The sequence below is a fragment of the Pogona vitticeps genome, chromosome 6 (assembly GCF_051106095.1).
Source record: "Pogona vitticeps strain Pit_001003342236 chromosome 6, PviZW2.1, whole genome shotgun sequence".
NCBI classification, from domain to species: domain Eukaryota; kingdom Metazoa; phylum Chordata; class Lepidosauria; order Squamata; family Agamidae; genus Pogona; species Pogona vitticeps.
The window spans coordinates 3,631,951-3,650,242 of NC_135788.1; the positions used below are offsets into that span (position 1 = coordinate 3,631,951).

General features: G+C 46.2%; 1 protein-coding gene across 1 annotated transcript in view; it reads left to right on the forward strand.

Annotated features, from left to right (window-relative positions):
- The first annotated feature begins 207 nt into the window (after nucleotides 1-207).
- Nucleotides 208-18,292, forward strand: part of OBSCN (obscurin, cytoskeletal calmodulin and titin-interacting RhoGEF) — a 184,528-nt gene continuing 166,443 nt past the window's right edge. The window contains exons 1-4 of the mRNA XM_078378257.1: nucleotides 208-479; nucleotides 5,705-6,839; nucleotides 11,246-11,515; nucleotides 15,678-15,938. Coding sequence (XP_078234383.1) covers nucleotides 5,714-6,839; nucleotides 11,246-11,515; nucleotides 15,678-15,938 — 1,657 coding nt within the window. The 5' untranslated portion in view covers nucleotides 208-479; nucleotides 5,705-5,713. The remainder of the gene's footprint in view (nucleotides 480-5,704; nucleotides 6,840-11,245; nucleotides 11,516-15,677; nucleotides 15,939-18,292) is intronic.

Here is an 18,292-nt window from a genome sequence, read left to right on the forward strand (position 1 = left end):
TGCGAGGACGTCTGCGGGCACGCTGTCCGAAAAGGGCCTTTATCGGTCCTGCCCCGCACCCTCCGGGTGGTCCCTGCACCGCAAGAAATTTAATCTCTCTGATAAATGACACCCAAGGCTATTTTGGAAGCGGGAGGCAGTGGGAGAAGAAGCCGGCACGTCAGCAAAGGCAACTTGACTGGCGGAGGGCAGCCAAAGGGAGGGTCCAGAGACAACCTAACCCCCCCCCCCAGCACTGAAGCTACAGCTAAGGGACTAGGGGGGGTGAAAATCACCTTTTGCAAGTCTCCGACCTCACTGGGGTTTCTGTTTTATTTCTCACTGGGTGGAGGTCAGGAGGGGGGGGGAACCAAAATCCAACTGGTCTCCCCATGTCCCCTCTTCACCCACCTGCTCCCTTCGGATGGTCTCTGTAAGGATCTCACCCCCTTCGGTCCCACGCCAGTGACTCGCTTCCTCCAGGTTTAACAAGGCGAGAGGTAAGTTCTTGGGAAACGCCGTGGGGCTCCCCGCGCTCGGCGATGGCCTTGTTAGGCCAACAGATCTGAAAGTGCGGTGGGCAGCTGTGTCTCCCGTAATCGACGGTCCTTCGAAGAAGCTGAAGTCAAAGAGCTTTGAAACTTTAGGGCTTGGCTTGGTTTGGCTTTCTGTGGCTCAAAGCTGTGGATACAGGGGAGGAATGGAGTGATTTTCAAGGAAGTCAAGTTGACGGCATTTATTGAATACAGTACTGTATTCTCATTTGTGGTCTGTGTGGTGGCTGCTCTTATGGACTCAGGGAGATAGGGGGCTTTCGATGCTTGGAGTCAGGAAAGGTATTGCTTTATTTTTCCATTAGGGTTACAAAAAGTTAGGTTAATTATCTGACCTCATTGCTCTTTCTTAATGTCAGTATCAATCCTTCACAAGGCAGCAGACCCCCATTCTCCCCCCCCCTCCATCTCGCCTTACATTCTACCAATGGGCTCTGGAAAAAAAAAAGACAGGGAATGACAGCTGAATCTATTTTAAGTGCGACAGCTCAGAGAACTTGGAGCGTCTGTCATGGCTTCTCTGCTATGGATGATTTTCCGCTTGTTTGTTTTTCTGTAAACTCTCAGCCACAGCCCAAGGGCCCCGATCCTCCCTACGTGGCCTCCTGTCGAACTTGCTAGGAGCTGTTTTGGAGAGAACAGGCAGAGAGTTGCGTGGCCCTTAAGGTTTCCTTTCCCTTCTGGGAGCAGGAGAGGGTCAGAGATGGATCTGTATCCCTCCCAAAAAGCTTTCCAAGCAGATCCACGATTTGCACTGGGGGAAAGAAGCACCACTTCACCCCCCAAGTTTGGGGAGCACAACCCCTCCCAGAAAATGGAGGAGAAAGGTGGGCCCTCCCCAAAGAAAAAGGGCATGCTTTGAGAAAAAAGCTCTAGGTGGAGGTCTACTGGTGAGTAGAGCTGTAAGGGGAAGCCTTCCCAGAGTCTGTGTCTATGGAACTATATACGATGCCAGCAAAGACATTTGCAAGGGGGAATTGGCCAGTGACAGGGTGTGGAGAACCCTCTCCCTCCATACCTTTCCTTCACCAGTGGACGTTCCCCTTCTTGCGTAAGAAGTAAGGGAAGGACGGCCATGAGGAAAGCTAAAATATTTGTGTCCTTTATTTATTTGTTTGCTTGCTTTTGGTAGGGTTTCTTAAACAACCACACAAAGGGGAATGTGCAGTGCTCTTCGCTGGCCGGTCCTCAGCCTTCAACAAGCTCTCTTTCTTAGGTTTCTCACACTATTAGGGGCCTGCAGACAACCCTTTTCCATTTTACATTCTGCACACCACGCCGTATAAAGCAAGCAGTCTTAAAACGGCCCCAATGGCCGAAGACTAACGTCTACCGTTGATTGTGGGATTTTGCAGGATTTGGAGTTCAGTCTGTTTCACTGGGGTAGTAGGAAAGTTTTGTTGGGCTGTTTACATGACTAAGGAAGGAAAGAAAGAAAGAAGGAAAGAAAGAAAGAAAAGGAAGGAAGGAAATTGAAAGAGAAAGGAAGGAAGGAAGGAAGGAAGGAAGGAAGGAAGGAAGGAAGGAAGGAAGGAAGGAAGGAAGGAAGGAAGGAAGGAAGGAAGAGGTGCCATTACATTGGTTTATGAAAGGCTGTGCCTCTACATTTCCAATAGTCAAATACTCTAAACTGGCCGGAGACTTTGGATGACCTCAATCTCTCTCCTTTTGTGGTGCCATTTCTATCCCTATAGTGTAAAACGTTGACCAAAAAATTGGTGTGTTTTGCAACAAAAAGCCCCCTTTTTGATATCACTCCATGAGCATCACACAGGGTCTAACTTTTCTTGGGAGGAAAAATTGCTTCAAAAAGTCCCATTTTCTCCATGGAAGGCCAGAAACCGGCCGGAAGTTTCAATTTTTTCCCTGTGTTTTATCTTTTTCTTTTCTTCTTTTGCATAGCAGACTTCTCCCCCGCCTTCCAGAAAAGTAGTCTTTGAAGATTCCCAATAAAAAACACTTCTGACAGCCCTGAGGAACCTGGCGCTCTCCATAAATCATCATCCCTAGCCCTTCAGAGGCTTAACCTTGAGCGGCCTTTGGCTGTTTTTCCAGACAGGTGTTGAACGGGCCAGTCTGACAACTCTGTCCCCAATTTGAATTTTCTTAAAATAAAATTTTAAGAAAAAGAAAACTTTGCCCAAGGCCCTATTTCACGATCCTTCCCTTAACCCTGTAGCCAAGGAAGCCATCATCAGAGGTTCTAGTACTTCCTCAAGTTTTTTCCCCGGGAATTTTGGGCAGTGAAGGATTTCCAAACAGAGCCAAGTATTTTTGTTTTGAAATTAAAATTTAAAAACCTTATCTTGTTTCAGCTACACGTGCTACATTTCATTGTGTGAATGGTTGAATTCCTGCCCCCACCCCCCAGTTTTTGCACAAGCCAGCGATACCTTGCCAGAGGGAATGAATGGATTTATAATTTATTCATTTAAAATCTGTTTCGCCCACCTTTCTCCTTAAAAGGACCCCAAGACGGCTTAATTAAATGATGTGTCGGTGGACGTCACAACGACTTAAATTCTTAGGGCCAATGAGATAAGGCCTTGCCTTTCCTTCATCCAGAGCTATATAGCATATTTCTGTGAAGAAAGGCAAATGTAGGACAAAGCTATATAAAACTAGGGGTGGTGTAATGAAAACGGAAGTGGAGTGTTGTTTAATGAAGCTTAAATGGTGAGAGATTCAGAACAGTCCAAAAAAACAAAAAAAACAAAAGACATTTCCCCATAATATAGATTTAACCTACAGAATCGGCTCTCTAGGAATCTGGCGATTTGTTACCAAAGGAAGTAACTCCAAAAAGGATATTAAATAAACGACAGAAGATGCTAGTTTATGACCGTCATACGCTTGTTATTAGAGGGTTATTATATTTCTAACGTAATGTGATCTAACTAAAGGTATTATTTCATTTGCTCCTAGAGCTCATGATCTCAATGGAGAACTGCTATCAGAGGGTGTGTCATTTGATGATGCTATTGAAAAACAACTCACTCATAAGCTGATGTAATGACATGATTTGGGAGGATGGATCACATAGGTTTTAAAATATTTTTGCCAAGGGGCAGGGGCAGTCCAGATCACATAGCATACTTTTTTGGGGGTGGAAAATATAAATATTCCCCTATTCTCAATTTTCAGTGAAATAGCCAAGAGCTACCGGGCGCTAAAGACAAAGACATTGGCAAGGATGGGTGCCATGTCAGCGACATCCTGTCCCTTGCTAAATCCAGAAACCTGGAAGGTGAATCCGGAAACTGGAGTCTCAGAGTTAAAAAATGGAAGCCTAAACGCAGGACTTTGGGACTATCGTGAGCACACAAGTCCATTGGGAAGAGAGCAAAATGGCTTGTGTGTGTGTGTGACTTACAGACCATCTGGGGACACTGTATTGAATTTAAAGCTCTGTGCTCCAGTGAAATAGATCTGTCTCCTGAAATCTGTTAGAATTGCTTTGCAGACTCTAGCTGTTAGCATGCAGACTGTTAAATGAAATGCAAGATGGGGGTCGTCAATCCAGGAGGCTTGTTGCAAAAGGAAAGGATGAAACAGCAAAGGATCAGTTCCATGCCAGTAGCCCTAGAGTAGACCACACACAGTAGAGGTGTGAATGTTTTGATGGGCAGAAAACATGCCTCTGCTCACCTCGAAAGACAAGGGTGCTTTTGAACCATGTCTGAAGGACACATCCTGAGACCATGGAAATTGACCTCAGATCTAGGGTTGCCGATTCAGCAGCATCTCATTCTTTGAGATTTGAAGATTCCAAAAGATCTCCTGTATGGAGAATTAGTGCAGGGAAATCTCCCCAGAGGGAGACCACTGGATATATGGAAACGGGATCTGAAGGCCTTAAGAAGGGACCTCAACAGATGGGAAACTTTGACCTCTGAGCGTTCAGCCTGAAGGCAGGCATTGCATCACGGCATCTCCCAATTTGAAGAGATCCTTGTCCAGCAGGCTGAGGCCAAGAGGCAGTCCCGAAAGCAGCAAAACCAGGGAGCTGGACAGGGGACAGATTGTATTTGTCTTCAGTGTGGAAGGGATTGTCACTCTCGAATTGGCCTTCTCAGCCACACTAGACGCTGTTCCAAGTCCTCCATACAGAACACGTTACCATAGTCTCTCGAGAACTGAAGGATGCCTAATCTAATCTAATGTTGATACATGGGACTGACTTACTTGCTCTTTCAAGACAGGAGTTGGCTCTTTCCACTTATGTTTAGGAAGCCAAGCTCTGTGTGGCCCTTATTAGATACCTATTTATCTATTTAAAATATTTATAGGTGGCCTCTCTCCGAAAGTTAAAAGCCAAATAATAAATTATGACAATATTTAAAAAGCATGAAGAAGAACAATATTCAAAACACATGTAAAACACAGAATAAAATGTTCCCTTAAAAAAAATCCACTTAGTCAAACTATTCACTTCAAGGAAACCTAAAGAAAACGGTCATTGCAAAAATGATATTAAATTAGAAGATTGGTATGGTGAAGTATGGGACATTGCATTAAACGATAAAGTGACTATTGAACTCAAGATGAAAAGAGGGGCAATAAATTCCAATATTTTTAATGCTATTTGGGGTAGATTTGTTGAATTTGTATTAGTGAAAGGAAAGGGGAAAGCCTCTAAACAATCTATACAATTTTAGAAAGGAAGTTTGTAATAAAAGTATTGTTCAATGGGGTCCCGTGGGTATGGGGTGCACGGTAGAATTTAGTGTATAGCAAGCACTATTATTTGGATTTTTGGATTTTTGTTCTCGTATTTGTTTTCTGTTTTATAATAAAATAACAACAACAACAACAACCAACCAATCAATCAATAAAACAGTCATTGCCTGCTTGCAGAAGGACAGCAAAGATGGCGGGCCAGCCTAGCCTCTTGTGGGAGGGAGTTCCAGAGTAGCAAAAGAGAAAGGTGGACTCTGCTCCAGACAACCGGCCTGGCCCACCCCGTCCCTCTTTGCTTTGCCCACCTTATACCTGTAAAATGGCTGTGTTCCCTCTCCGTATAAAATATCTGATTCCACCCCGCTCTCCTGGCTATGCTGACTGTGTCAAAACTACAACCCTAGTTTAGGAAATCCAAAAAAGGGTGGCTTGTCAGGATCAAACTTTCTCATGGCGGTTTGTTCTTTGCTTCTTTCTTTCCTCTTTGCTAGGCTACCGCGATGGAGTTCAGCTCGTACAGCGGCGTCCCGAGGTTCTTGACCAGACCGAAAGCCTTCGTGGTGTCCATGGGCAAAGATGCCACCTTGAGTTGCCAGATTATGGGCAACCCGATCCCCATGGTCAGCTGGGAAAAGGACAAGCTTCCAATCCACACCGGAGGAAGGTTCAAAATGGTGGAAGACGGCGACCTGTACCGCTTGACCATTTATGACCTGAACCTGGAGGACAGCGGCCAGTACATCTGCAGGGCCAAGAACACCATCGGGGAAGCTTTCGCGGCGGTCAGTATCAAAGTCGGAGAGCAGACCACCGTGACCGAGTCGGCCCCTTACTTCATCCAGAAGCCCACCTCCATCCGAGTCATCATGGGAGAGGACGCCATGTTCAAATGCATCGTCCAAGGCAGCCCTCCTCTTTCCGTAAACTGGGAGAAAGATGGGAGGCACCTGGGGGGACGGTCAGAATCGAACCGCATCCAGATTGAATCTCAGGGGGAGAAAAACGCACTCAAGATCCAAAACACCCGGCTGGTCGACAGCGGGACGTACACCTGCCGGGCCGAGAATCTTCTGGGCGCTGCCAGTGCGGCAGCTGCTCTGGTGGTGGACGCGCCAGATTCCCACAGCTTGGGGGGCACCAGACCCGGCGTCGACGTGGGTGGCAGCAAAACCTCCCCTTTGTTGTCACACCTGCAGAAAAGGAGGGAAGAAATCAGGAAGACCGATTATTCCACCACGGACGCCCTCATCTCTTCCCCGGAAGGGCGGTCCAAATTTGGCCTGAACCTCTCCCTCGACTACGAGAGGGCCGCCAGCTTGACTGCCAAGGGCTTCCGGGGTGATGGCGGCTCATACTACGGCGTGACGACAAGGACTTTCACCGTGACGGAGGGGAAACACGCCAAGATGAGCTGCTACGTGACCGGAGAGCCCAAACCGGAGATCGTCTGGAAGAAGGACGGCGAGGTCATCCCGGAAGGCAGGAGGCACATCATCTACGAGGACGAACAGGAGAACTTTGTGCTCAAGATTCTCTTTTGCAAGCAGGTGGATAACGGTCTGTACACCTGTACCGCCTCCAACCTGGCAGGGCAGACCTACAGCTCTGTGCTGGTCACAGTCAAAGGTGAGTAGATACGGTTTCGTAAGAGGGGTCACCCTAACCACAATGTTGTTTTGTTTAGTTGTTTAGTCGTGCCTGACTCTTCGTGACCCCATGGACCAAAGCACGCCAAGCCCTCCTGTCTTCCACTGCCTCCCGGAGTTGGGTCAGGTTCATGTTGGTAGCCTAACCACAATGGCTTGTGCTAAAGACAAATTCCAACCCCATTGGGAGTAACTCGTTCTGTAGCAAGGATGGGGCCTGGTTCTTTGCCAGGTACAGGGGGGCAAAGGTTCTCCCTAACGTCTTCACTCTGTCCAAGCAGGATTTGTCCTTCTCAAGACCTAGGAGGGTCTATACTGTGTGTCAGCAGAGAAAAATTGACATATAGTGGTGTCTCGCATTACGATCGCTTCGTTCAACGACAAAATCGCATTACGATGAACTTTTTGCGGTCGCTTTTGCGATCACAAAACAATGTTTCCTATGGGGGAATTTCGGTTTGTGATGATCGGTTCCCTGCTTCAGGAACCGATTCTTCGCAAAACGACGATTTTCCAACAGCTGATTGGCGGTTTCAAAATGGCTGCCGGGTAAATAAAATGGCTCCCCGCTGTGTTTAGGGACGGATTCCTCGCAAGACAGGCAGCGAAAATGGCCGCCCTATGGAGGATCTTCGCTGGACGCTGAGTTTTAAGCCCATTGGAACACATTAAACAGGTTTTAATGCGTTTCTATGGGCTTTTAAATTTTGCTTTACGATGTTTTCGTTTTACAGCGATTTCGCTGGAACAAATTAACATTGTAATGTGAGGCACCACTGTATATTCTAGTACTGCCAGGATTAACACTCTGACTTTCTTGGTGTAAAGCATGTGGTTTACCACAATATTATGATCCATTTGCCTGCTCCAAATGGCTGTAACATACAAGCAAACAATGATGGGCAGGATTCTTTGAAAGCACATTTCTAGCAACATGTATTTTTTCACTGTTGTTGATGCCCCTATGAGTTGTGAGCACAAATGTCCAGTGGAGTTATTTGTCCCCAATAACAGGATTATTGCTTTACTTTGCAATGTCCTTCCTTCCTTCCTTCCTTCCTTCCTTCCTTCCTTCCTTCCTTCCTTCCTTCCTTCCTTCCTTCCTTCCTCAGTTCTTTCTTTCTTTCTTTCTTTCTTTCTTTCTTTCTTTCTTTCTTTCTTTCTTTCTTTCTTTCTTTCTTTCTTTCTTTCTTTCTTTCTTTCTTTCTTTCTTTCTTTCTTTCTTCCTTCCTTCCTTCCTTCCTTCCTTCCTTCCTTCCTTCCTTCCTTCCTTCCTTCCTTCCTTCCTTCCTTCCTTCCTTCCTTCCTTCCTTCCTTCCTTCCTTCCTTCCTTCCTTCCTTCCTTCGATGTCTATCCCACCTTTCTCCCAAATTGGGACCCAAGGCAGCTTTCAGTAGAATAGGTGAACAAGTAGAATTAGAAAAGAGAACACTATAAATAATCAAGCACTATGAAACTGATTACCACATTAAAGCAAAATGCAATTAAAACCCATTTAAAAAATAACCCCTTCAAAAAGAGTAGTTGATTCGTCTAAAACAATAGAAAAGTGCCGCAAATCTGTCATCCAGCTGCCCAAGGCCTGCCTGACTGGGTTTCTTTCCTGGGTTGTGTGTGTGTGTCTGTGTCTGTGTGTGTGTTGGGGAGTAAGGGATGAGGTTGGGTGGATGGACGGAGATGCCCCTTCTTCTTGGGCACCCGGTCATTCTGATCGCCCCTGCCTGCCGAAGCCACCTTATCCTCGAAAGGGACGGAAGCCTTGCAGGCATCTGAATGAGAGTTTCCAGCCCTGAAGTCATTCCCTTGTGGATGTGCCGACAGATGGAAGGATGGGGCTTCTGATTCTCCAGCATCAAGGCGGTGATCCGGCAAACGCCGCACGATCGGGTGATTAACAGGCCACCGTGTGCTTGTTCCGCTGTGAGCTAACCAGCAAATATGAGGTGCTTAAATGCAGGCTGTCCATGTCCGTCAGCTCCTTGTCGGGCAGTGGCCGCACGGCTGACAGCTGTTTGGCCACCGGAGCGCCACGGGCCGTGGGGGGGGGGTGTCCTCTGTCTCCTTTCATGGTGGTGACAGGTGTCGTCAAGCACAAACACAGCCCCAAAAGGCAGCTCTCTTGGCCCCTTTCCCTCCTGAGCACACTCAGCCAGAAGACTCAAGCGCTCCGTCCCAGAGGCTTTGCTTCCCTGCTTCTCACCCTCCTCCTAAAATGCAGTTTATTTAGGGCTAGGACAGCTTGTACCGCAATTCCTGTTTTATCAGCCATATTCCCAAGTGGGGCCTGCAACAAAATGTTGCAGCGTGGAATGTCCCTGTTCACGGTCCCTGTCCATCCACCGAGGCACTTCTTCCGGGATACGGGATGCTCTTCCACCCACCTGAAGTTCCTCCCATCCTTTCCCAACGGGTTCATTTAGCCGGCACGGCTCAGCCTTCCATCCTTCCGAAATTGGTAAATTGAGTACCCATCTCATGGAGCGGTTGGGGGGCAATGTGTAGCCTGCATTATTGAATTCTAAAGGAACACTGCCAAGAGAACTGTACAATATCCTTTTTTTCCAAGAAGCAAAAGACCAGCCTTTAATCTGGAACAAAACAGAGTAACTTTCAAATTAGTCAATTATTTTAAGTACGCCAAAGTATTCCAAAACGGAGCGAAGATCCACGTTGTTTGCTGTTGTGGAAACTTGACTTCTTGTGCCCAACAGGTGGACTGTCACACAGTTGGTAGTGATTGATGGCCTTCACACCCACTGCTGGCACAACCCTCTTGGTGGGCGATGGGAGAGGCTCTGCTTCTTTCTGGCCTTTCCAAACTTCAGCAGGAGGTTTCTCTTCCAGGGAGAGAGAGGAAAAAAAAATAGCTGAGTTGGTAGGTTCACAAACGAAGACGGACGATGCAAGTTAGAAATCTTCAGCTAAACTATCTGGCCTGTCCCGTCCCTAAAGAGTGATCGGTTTATTAATTGTAGGAACTTCAGCCTTTGTGAATGGGAACCTGAATAGCTGCAGGAAAACACACACACACCGTTTTCTTCATTTTTAAATTAGGCACATCTATGGCACACCTGCAACAGACAGGTGACGTCTTAAGATAGAGACTGCCAGGGAAGGCCATTTTGAAAGGTGGGGGTGGGCACCTGAAGTTTTAGAAATACACGTGGAATTGAACAAGACTGAAATGATCACGATGCATTTTTTGAAATCCAGTCTCTAATTAATTTGGACCTTTTTACCCAATAGCAAATCGTTTGTCTAGCTGATTAACTGATGGATTAATAAAACTGAGGATGTTGACTTGTACCAAATCAGTCAACCTGTTCATCTACCTTATTTTATTTATTTATTTTATTTATTTTATTAGATTATTTATTTTATTAGATACCCCACCCATCTAGACAAATGGGCTACCCTGGGTGGCATATTCTGTTGATGCTGTTTGGCAGTGGTTCTGCAGGCGTGCAGGATTCAATTGGGCTCCGTGTTAATGTTCCTAGAGGAGATTCTTGTCTCACCTTAGTGACAATTGAGGATTTCTTCCTGAACGAACGAACAAACGAACGAACAAACGAATGAACAAACGAACGAATGAATGAACAAACAAACAAACAAACAAACCCTTCCCACAGGAAGGAGGGTTGAAATACATCATCCTGCAATTTACACTGTAATACTGCGGATACTTGGTAATTGTTGGATATATGACACCTTTAAGGTTCTTTCGGATGGGAGAGCCAATATTTCCCTCTCTCAACCTCAGATTCTTTCACCCACTTTCTTTCACCCACATTTTCCCACAGTCAGGGTTCAGTTAGCATTCGGTCTGTGTGTTAGAGTTATGGAGTCAGAAATAAAAGGAGCTGTACTACGGGAAACTGTGATTCAATCTCCTCTGTAGGTTCTCACCAGAACCATTTTTAACTGCCCATTGTCCTCACACCAAGCCCTGCCCAAAGCCCGAAAAACTGACAGTAATTGAGGCAGAAAAAGATGGACGCCATAATGCTCGCCTTAGCAAAATTTGCATGAGCAGAGACCTGCAGGTTTCTGAATCTGCCACCTTAGATATTCAGCGGTTTCAGACAGAACAGGTGACACGGAAATGAGAATTCCAACAGAGCTCAATTAAGGACTGAAGTAACTGTAATTATAATAAATAACAAAGGAATCAAGCCAGGCTGGCATTATGGCAGAATATCAGATGTGGGTGGTTTTAGATAAATTTCCTGCTTATCTTAACATGGTTTACCACGAGGACAAATTGTGAAAAAGTTTGCATTCGCCTCTTGAGATACCTTTTCACCCATCTTTACAGCACGTTTTTGCCCCGTTTTGTGGGATTGTGGTTTCACTGTTACAGTTTTCTCCCTTTGTTCCTAAAGAACCCAGAATACCTTTCAAGACGAAACTGAGAGATTTGGAAGTCCGCGAAAAAGAGTCGGCCATTTTCCAGTGCGAGGTTCCTGTTGCCAGCACGCAAACCACCTGGTTCAAAGAGGAAACGAAACTTCAGCAGAGTCAGAAGTACAATATCGAGGAGGACGGGACGAACCGCAAGCTGACTGTCCAGAATGTGACGATGGACGACGATGCCGTTTACATCTGTGAAATGAAAGAAGGGAGCAGAACGATTGCGGAACTGACAGTCCAAGGTAAGGAGAAATGATGCCCACGGGCCTTTTTTTTCCCTTCAGAAACTTCTTACACTAGCTCCTCTCTGACCACTCATGTGGTGCCTGCCAATGATGAGCAGTGCATGAGACAACAGAAATGGGCATTAAAGAGCCTTCTAACCTTGCAATTCTCCAAGCAAATTGTATTCTGTACATAGAACCGATTGCAGAATTTTGAATTCCTGGTTAAAAAATTCCTTTGCTAAGCTCTAGAAGTACAGCGACTCACGGAGGAGAATAGCAAGAACTTTGCCAGGCAATTCCACTTCTTTCTCATAAAATGGCACTTCAGGTCTCACTAACTCACTCTGAGATATGTGTAGGGGGAAGAAGAAAAACGTTTCATTACTTACGGTTGTGAATAGATCAACAGCAAACCAAACATAACAACACTGCTTCCAATAGACTAAAGAGAGGGTAAAGAACATCCGCTAGAGAGGCGGGGTTTTCTTTGAATTTAGAGGCAGGAGGGAATGATTGGTGAGTGCCGGATAGATTGACAGTCACCCAAGTCCAGAAAAATCCTTCCCAGTCACTCAAACCATAGCATGTGAGGTTGTAGAGACTCCTGTACAACAACACAGGGGGTCTATCAACAGGAGTGACAGAATTCCAGTAGGACTTCTAATGAGCAAAGATAGCTTTAGGTGACCAGTCTTGAAGATGCAATGGGGGGGGGGAAGGGTCACTCATGCCTCCCTTTGCCATTTCCCCCTTCTTCTCCTGCTGCAAAGCAACATCTCTGAGTTAAAGAGCAGAAGATGATTGATTTGCCATTACACTATTTGCACCACTATTTCCAGCAAGCAGAGCTTTCTGCCCAAGTGATTAAACTGGTCTAACTGCTGGTGTGGCCAACAAGGCGAATGAATTTACAAGTTACAGAGGTGAAAAGGGGCATCCTAGGACCAACAGATGTCTTTTGCCAATTAAGGAACTCTGCTTCCGAATACAGAGCGGATTCCATTGTGTCGTTTTAGCCCTAGATATTGAAAATACGTATCGGGAAGCTTATGGAAGAAATAGCATCGTGTAAATGGAAATCAGCCAAAGGGGGAAAATCATGAATCAGCCCTTCTTCTTGAGATTTCTCCAGTAAAATCAAACTCCCCCCCCCCAAGGTTTTCAAGCAATTCTGAAACAGCGATACCATTTTGGCGCACCATGAGAATCACACCATCCGCTGACGTGCGATTGCTTTATTTAAAATAATGGCCAGAATCTACCGGTTAGTTATGCCAGTGAAGTTGCAGGGGTGGATTTGCCACTAGTTAACCAAGTGACAGCTCTGGTCCCTCACACCATGCCAATTGTGTGGGTTGATGCACCGAGAGGTGCAAGCAGTCACTAGTTAACTTGTGGCAATTCACTGCTTTTAGTTTATACACACAATACTTGTCTATGGCGTAAACGAAAGTCATGATCTGCTGCTAGTTACATAGTTACAGCTTATATCCCTCGTTGTGCACCAGGAGGATTCTGGCCAGTAGAGTCGGGAGGAGACGTGAGTGGAAATGGGTGGTTAGCAGAAGGGATGGGATTATAAAGGAATCCAAACTTGATCGGAGTGGGAATCACAGAAGGGATAGATTTTTGCAACAGGGTGGGTCTATAAACTGCAATTATGGAAATACATGGTTGCGTTGCTGTATTGTTCTGACCGGAAAGCCATTTAATTATCTTGCAAAGAGGTTACAAAGTTGGTTGAAAAGGAGACTTCCGAGGTGATAGCAAAAAGGTATTGTGCTGTGAGACGGTCCAGTTTCAGAGTTCAGTTTACATAAGATGGGTCTTGATATTCGCCTGGGGGAAGAGAGAGTCAAACCCAGCTGTGCTGTGTCCATTGGTTTCTCCAGTCTAGAAGCGAGATCACCCACCCAGGCAAAGGAAACCCGGCCGGCCTTATTCTTCTACAGGGACTCTTTGAGGGAACCAAAAGCATGTGCCTCTATGTATTCTATGTGATCTGATCTAAGGTGTGTTCTTCTTCTGTGTGCGCTTTTGTGGACATGATCCCTTCCCATGGAGCCCTGTGGTGTTTCAGGCCGGCCCGACCCACTGGCAACCAGGGTGCCCAGCGGGCAGCCAAAGTCTTCCAGCCATTTTCCCAGCCCCCCCTTCCCATTGCCCTCAATGGGAGCGTACAGCTCAATGTGTGTGCCACAGGACCTTGCCTGGCCCATGTCCCACAGACCACCCTGCCTCCCCTCAGGTTCATTGGGGACAGCCCCACGGCTTGAAGAAAGAGGTCGGGCAGGAAATCGTTTTGGCTGAACTCGTTGTGCGTCAAACGGTGGATGCGGAGCGTGACGTTGTCCTTGGCCTCAGGCAGCCGGTATTTTGTGGGGGTCCCCACAGCGACGAGGGCCTTGGATGTATTACGGAAGCACACTGCTGCTGTAGCAGAAGCCGCGGTTATTCCACTCTGTGATCATTCGCACCCTTTCCGCTGCATGGGGTGTCCACCGCCTCTCTCTGCAGCCGGGATGCTTCTGGCACCCCACAGGGTGTCGGGAACCAAGTGGGTCCAGGTCTTAGGCTACTGCAGATGCTGTGCATGGGTGATGGGAGGCACCTCTGACTCTCTGTGTCACATTATGGCAGAAGCCGCTGCGCTGGAGCCGTCCAACTCACTGCCTGAGCTGGACAGCTGTGACGTGTCGCGATGACAGGCCACAGCAAACCCCAGAAATGTCATCTCTGGTCTGCTTCCTGCATTAGTTTCTTCTTTAGCATCTCCACATATACCATGTTTCCTTGGAAATAAGTCAGGGTCTGATATCCATTTTTGCTCCAAAAATTGCATTAAGGCTTATTTTCAGGGGATTTTTTCCCCATGTACTTAACCATCAACATTGATTCAAAGACAGCCATGTCCTCTTCTTCTGGTTGCTGCACAAGGATGGAAGGTGGGGGTTCACTTCACTGGGGTTTATTTTTGGGGTAGGGCTTCTATTACGAGCATCCTGCAAAATCCTGCTAGGGCTTATTTTCAGGTTACGTCTTATTTCCTGGGAAATGGGGTAGTTGCCATTGCTGAGCCGTTTGTGACTCTTCTTTCATTCTCTGACTGCACAGCTGCCCCAATGCCGTGTGGCTCTCAAACAGTTGAAGTGTGCCTTCCATAAATCACAAGAATCAATCCAGTACCAGGAAGTTTAGGTTCTCGGGGGTGGGGGGGACTTTTGTCTCCAGGATGCTTAAAGGCAAGATCCAAATGATGGAGATTCCTGTCTTTAGAATCTACAGTTCTGTTAAGATGTATGTCTCTTTCTTTGTCTTATAGCTTTATCCCTCTAGGCATGCAAGTATTTTAGTGCTACATGCCTCAGCTATCATGGAGAAAACAGCTGTCTCCCTATGGGCCAGTTACAAAGCAAAAGCAAGGATGGAGACAAGCTTTGATTAGAACACTAATATGTCAGTTTAATTTATCCTTTTAACAGTTTTTATGAATGATTTTATTGTGACCGCCCTAAGTAGACATTGTCTATAAGGGTGGGATAAAAGTCTAAATAAATAAATAAATACATACATACTGTACATAAATACATAAATGAATGAATGAATGAATGAATGAATGAATGAATGAATGAATAAATAAATAAATAAATAAATAAATAAATAAATAAATAAATAAAACAGAAGAAACAGAGGGTTTTCCTCTTAAAGGTGCACTGCTTCTAGATATGGAATCAGTGTTTCATGTCCTTGCACCCTAGCAAGCTCAAATTAGTTAAGCCTTATTGTTTGATGTGACAATCAGACAACATAATTGGGGGAGCGACTCTATTCTTAAATTGGGAGAGTGACTCTCTTTATTATTAAATTACTATTAAATTCTTTTTAAATATTTGTATACTTACTGTTTCTAGCTTTTAAATACTGTCTTTTTCATGTTTTTAATCTAACCCACCTTCAGTCCTTTTAAGGAGAAAGGCAGGGCAAAAATATTTTAAAGGAAAGCATGCATCAATAAACGACATAGGTTGGAATCCACAACATTTGCATTCATTGAAGCACTGAAATACTTTTTCCAGTTTCAAAGCGGTTGTGTTTAAACACGTGTCCTGAAAACTGATTTGCTGGGGTTCTTCTTAAAAAATCTCTCCCCCCCCCCCCCGAACACCTTCTTATATAGGAAACATTATCAAGAAGCTGCCCAGGAAGACGGCCGTCAGTCTGAGTGACACAGCGATCTTCTGCGTGGAGCTAGAAAACAAGTGCCAGACGTTCCGGTGGCTGAAAAATAAGGAAGAACTGAAGCCGAACAAAAGGATATCCATCACTTCCTCTGGCAAGGAGTTCAGCCTGATAATCCGGGATTGCAAAATAGAGGATTCGGGGGAGATCGTGTTTGTGGCTGACGACTGCAGAACATCCACCCAGTTTACAGTCTCCGGTGAGCTGCTTTTCCTTTTAACATTTTCAATAAGAATCATGGTTTTCCATCAAGTTGATTCTGACTTTTGGCCAACGCTTTCCCCAGCATTTTCTAGGTAACGAGCACTCATCCCCATTTCCTTCCTCTAGGGGGAGCCCTGGGACGGTGCAGCTGGCCCAAGGCCACCCAGGCTGGCTCTTCTCCCGAGAGGCACAGATTCGAATTCCCAACTCCTGGCTCCACGAACAGACCTCTAAACTACTGAGCTCTCCAGCGGGCTAAATTTTTAAAAGCCTGATAAAATAAACACCAATCCGTAGCGATGGAGCCAGCCTAATTTGCCATGGGGATAGTGGAACAGAAAATAAGAACTCAGATGGACCTCAAATTCCGGTCAAACTCATATTAAAGGAGGAGGTTTTTTGAAAGAGCTGGGTGCCAACTTTGTAGGTGAAAAGCTACAGAAACCTATGAGGTTTCCTTTTGCACACACGCAAAAGGATGCTGGCCAGTGTCTCTGAGAAACATACCAGGCGGTGGCCTGCTTGATGCTGCTTACAGAAGCTGTGGCTTCCTGCACCATTTTCAAGGAGAGCTCTGTCAATCATGCCTTACAATAGATTAATCAGGAGTCGACTAATCACTAGGTAATGGTGGTCAAATTTGGCCTCGCTTAAAAGGTAAGCAGCCAGCATGTCACCCAAAGCTGGAAGATCAGATTTCAGGCAGTTCTACCAAGAAAAGTGGTAATGTGCCACTTCAAGGAGAAAGCTAAAGTTCTTTTTCTTGAACAGTAAGATAAAGGTAAAGGTTCCCTTTGACCTTTAGTCCAGTTGTGTCTGACTCTAGGGCACGGTGCTCATCTCCGTTTCCAAGCCATAGAGCCAGCGTTTGTCCAAAGACAGTTTCCATGGTCATGTGGCCAGCGTGACTAGACACGGAAAACGCCGTGCCCTTCCCACTGAGGTGGTACCTATTTATCGACTTGCATTTTTACATGCTTTCGAATGGCTAGGTTGGCAGGAGCTGGGACAAGCGACGGGAGCTCCCTCCGTTGCATGGATTCGATCTTACGACGGCTGGTCTTCCGACCTTGCAGCCCAGAGGCTTCTGCAGTTTAACCCGCAGTGCCATCATGTCCCTATCATCAGTACCTATGAGCAAAGTTCTTTCAAACTGCTGGTCCAATTTTGCCTCCTAGAGATACTTCCTGGTGCTGTTTATGGTGAAGAACTAGCAGCTGAACTGGGATATACTGGGATCAACACATGGGGTTCTGTTGTGTTGTGCACTCCACCCGCCACTACCAAGAGTTAGATTAACCTGAGGAGCAACGACGGGTCTAAACTCATTCAGAAAAGCTTATGACGCGTTGGGAACGGGAGCCTGAGGGCTTCATCAGACATGTTGCTGATTCCATATCTAGAAGAGGTGCGCCCTTAAGCAGAAAAGGCGGTCTGCTCATTCTAACACGAGTGTGCCTCAATCCACAGTTGGTAAACTGGCAAACATAGAGGGATTACAAACAGAAGACAGGGTTGTGGGCATCCGCTCGCCCCCAGGACACGAGGTCTGCAGCTTGGGCATGCTCCTGGATTCATCCTTGAGCCTGGATGCCCAGGTTTTGTCAGTGGCCAGGAGTGCCTTGGCACAATTAAAACTGCCGCACCTTCTGTGCCTATTCCCAGCGATGTCTAGTTGCAAGCACGCTGTTAGGACGAAAATCCTCTGGTTGGGTTCCTAGCACGAAGACACGTCATCGACCATAGGATAAACAGTGGCCCATTGAGTTCCGACTGTTTTCATCTCATGTAGAATAAAATGAACTAAGGAGTGCAGTTTTTTAAAAAGGGAAACTCTGCCTGCATGTTGCAAAACATCGTCTCTCAAGAGTGGGGGGGCCTCGATCCGATTTCAGTGTTTAGCCAACCTACTGAACTTCATCTGGGTGTTAAATTGGCAGGCACGCTGAAGACCTGGTTTTCGCATTAAACGGCCGGGGGGCAGGAGAACCGCGTGTCTTGTGACTCTGATATTGCTATAGATAGGTAGGTAGCTAAGGAAAAGTGGGTGCATCTGGTTGATGTTCCTTGTGTCTATGCTTTGTGCCTTAAGATGTTGGGTTGCTCTGTTAGAAGATGGCCTTGTTGGCATCATGGAAAATTTCCCGGGTCTTTTTTTGAAGACGTTAGTGTGATTCACGCTGAAACCTTGGCCCTTGGTTGTGCATCCTACTCAGTGGGGGTGGGGGTCCTATGGAAACGCCGCTCTGTGTCCCAGAAATGAACGAGAGAGAAATGTGGTTGATTACACAAGGGTTGCACGGGAAAAGGTATATGGTTGCTCCACCTGTTCCAACGATCATCAGCCAG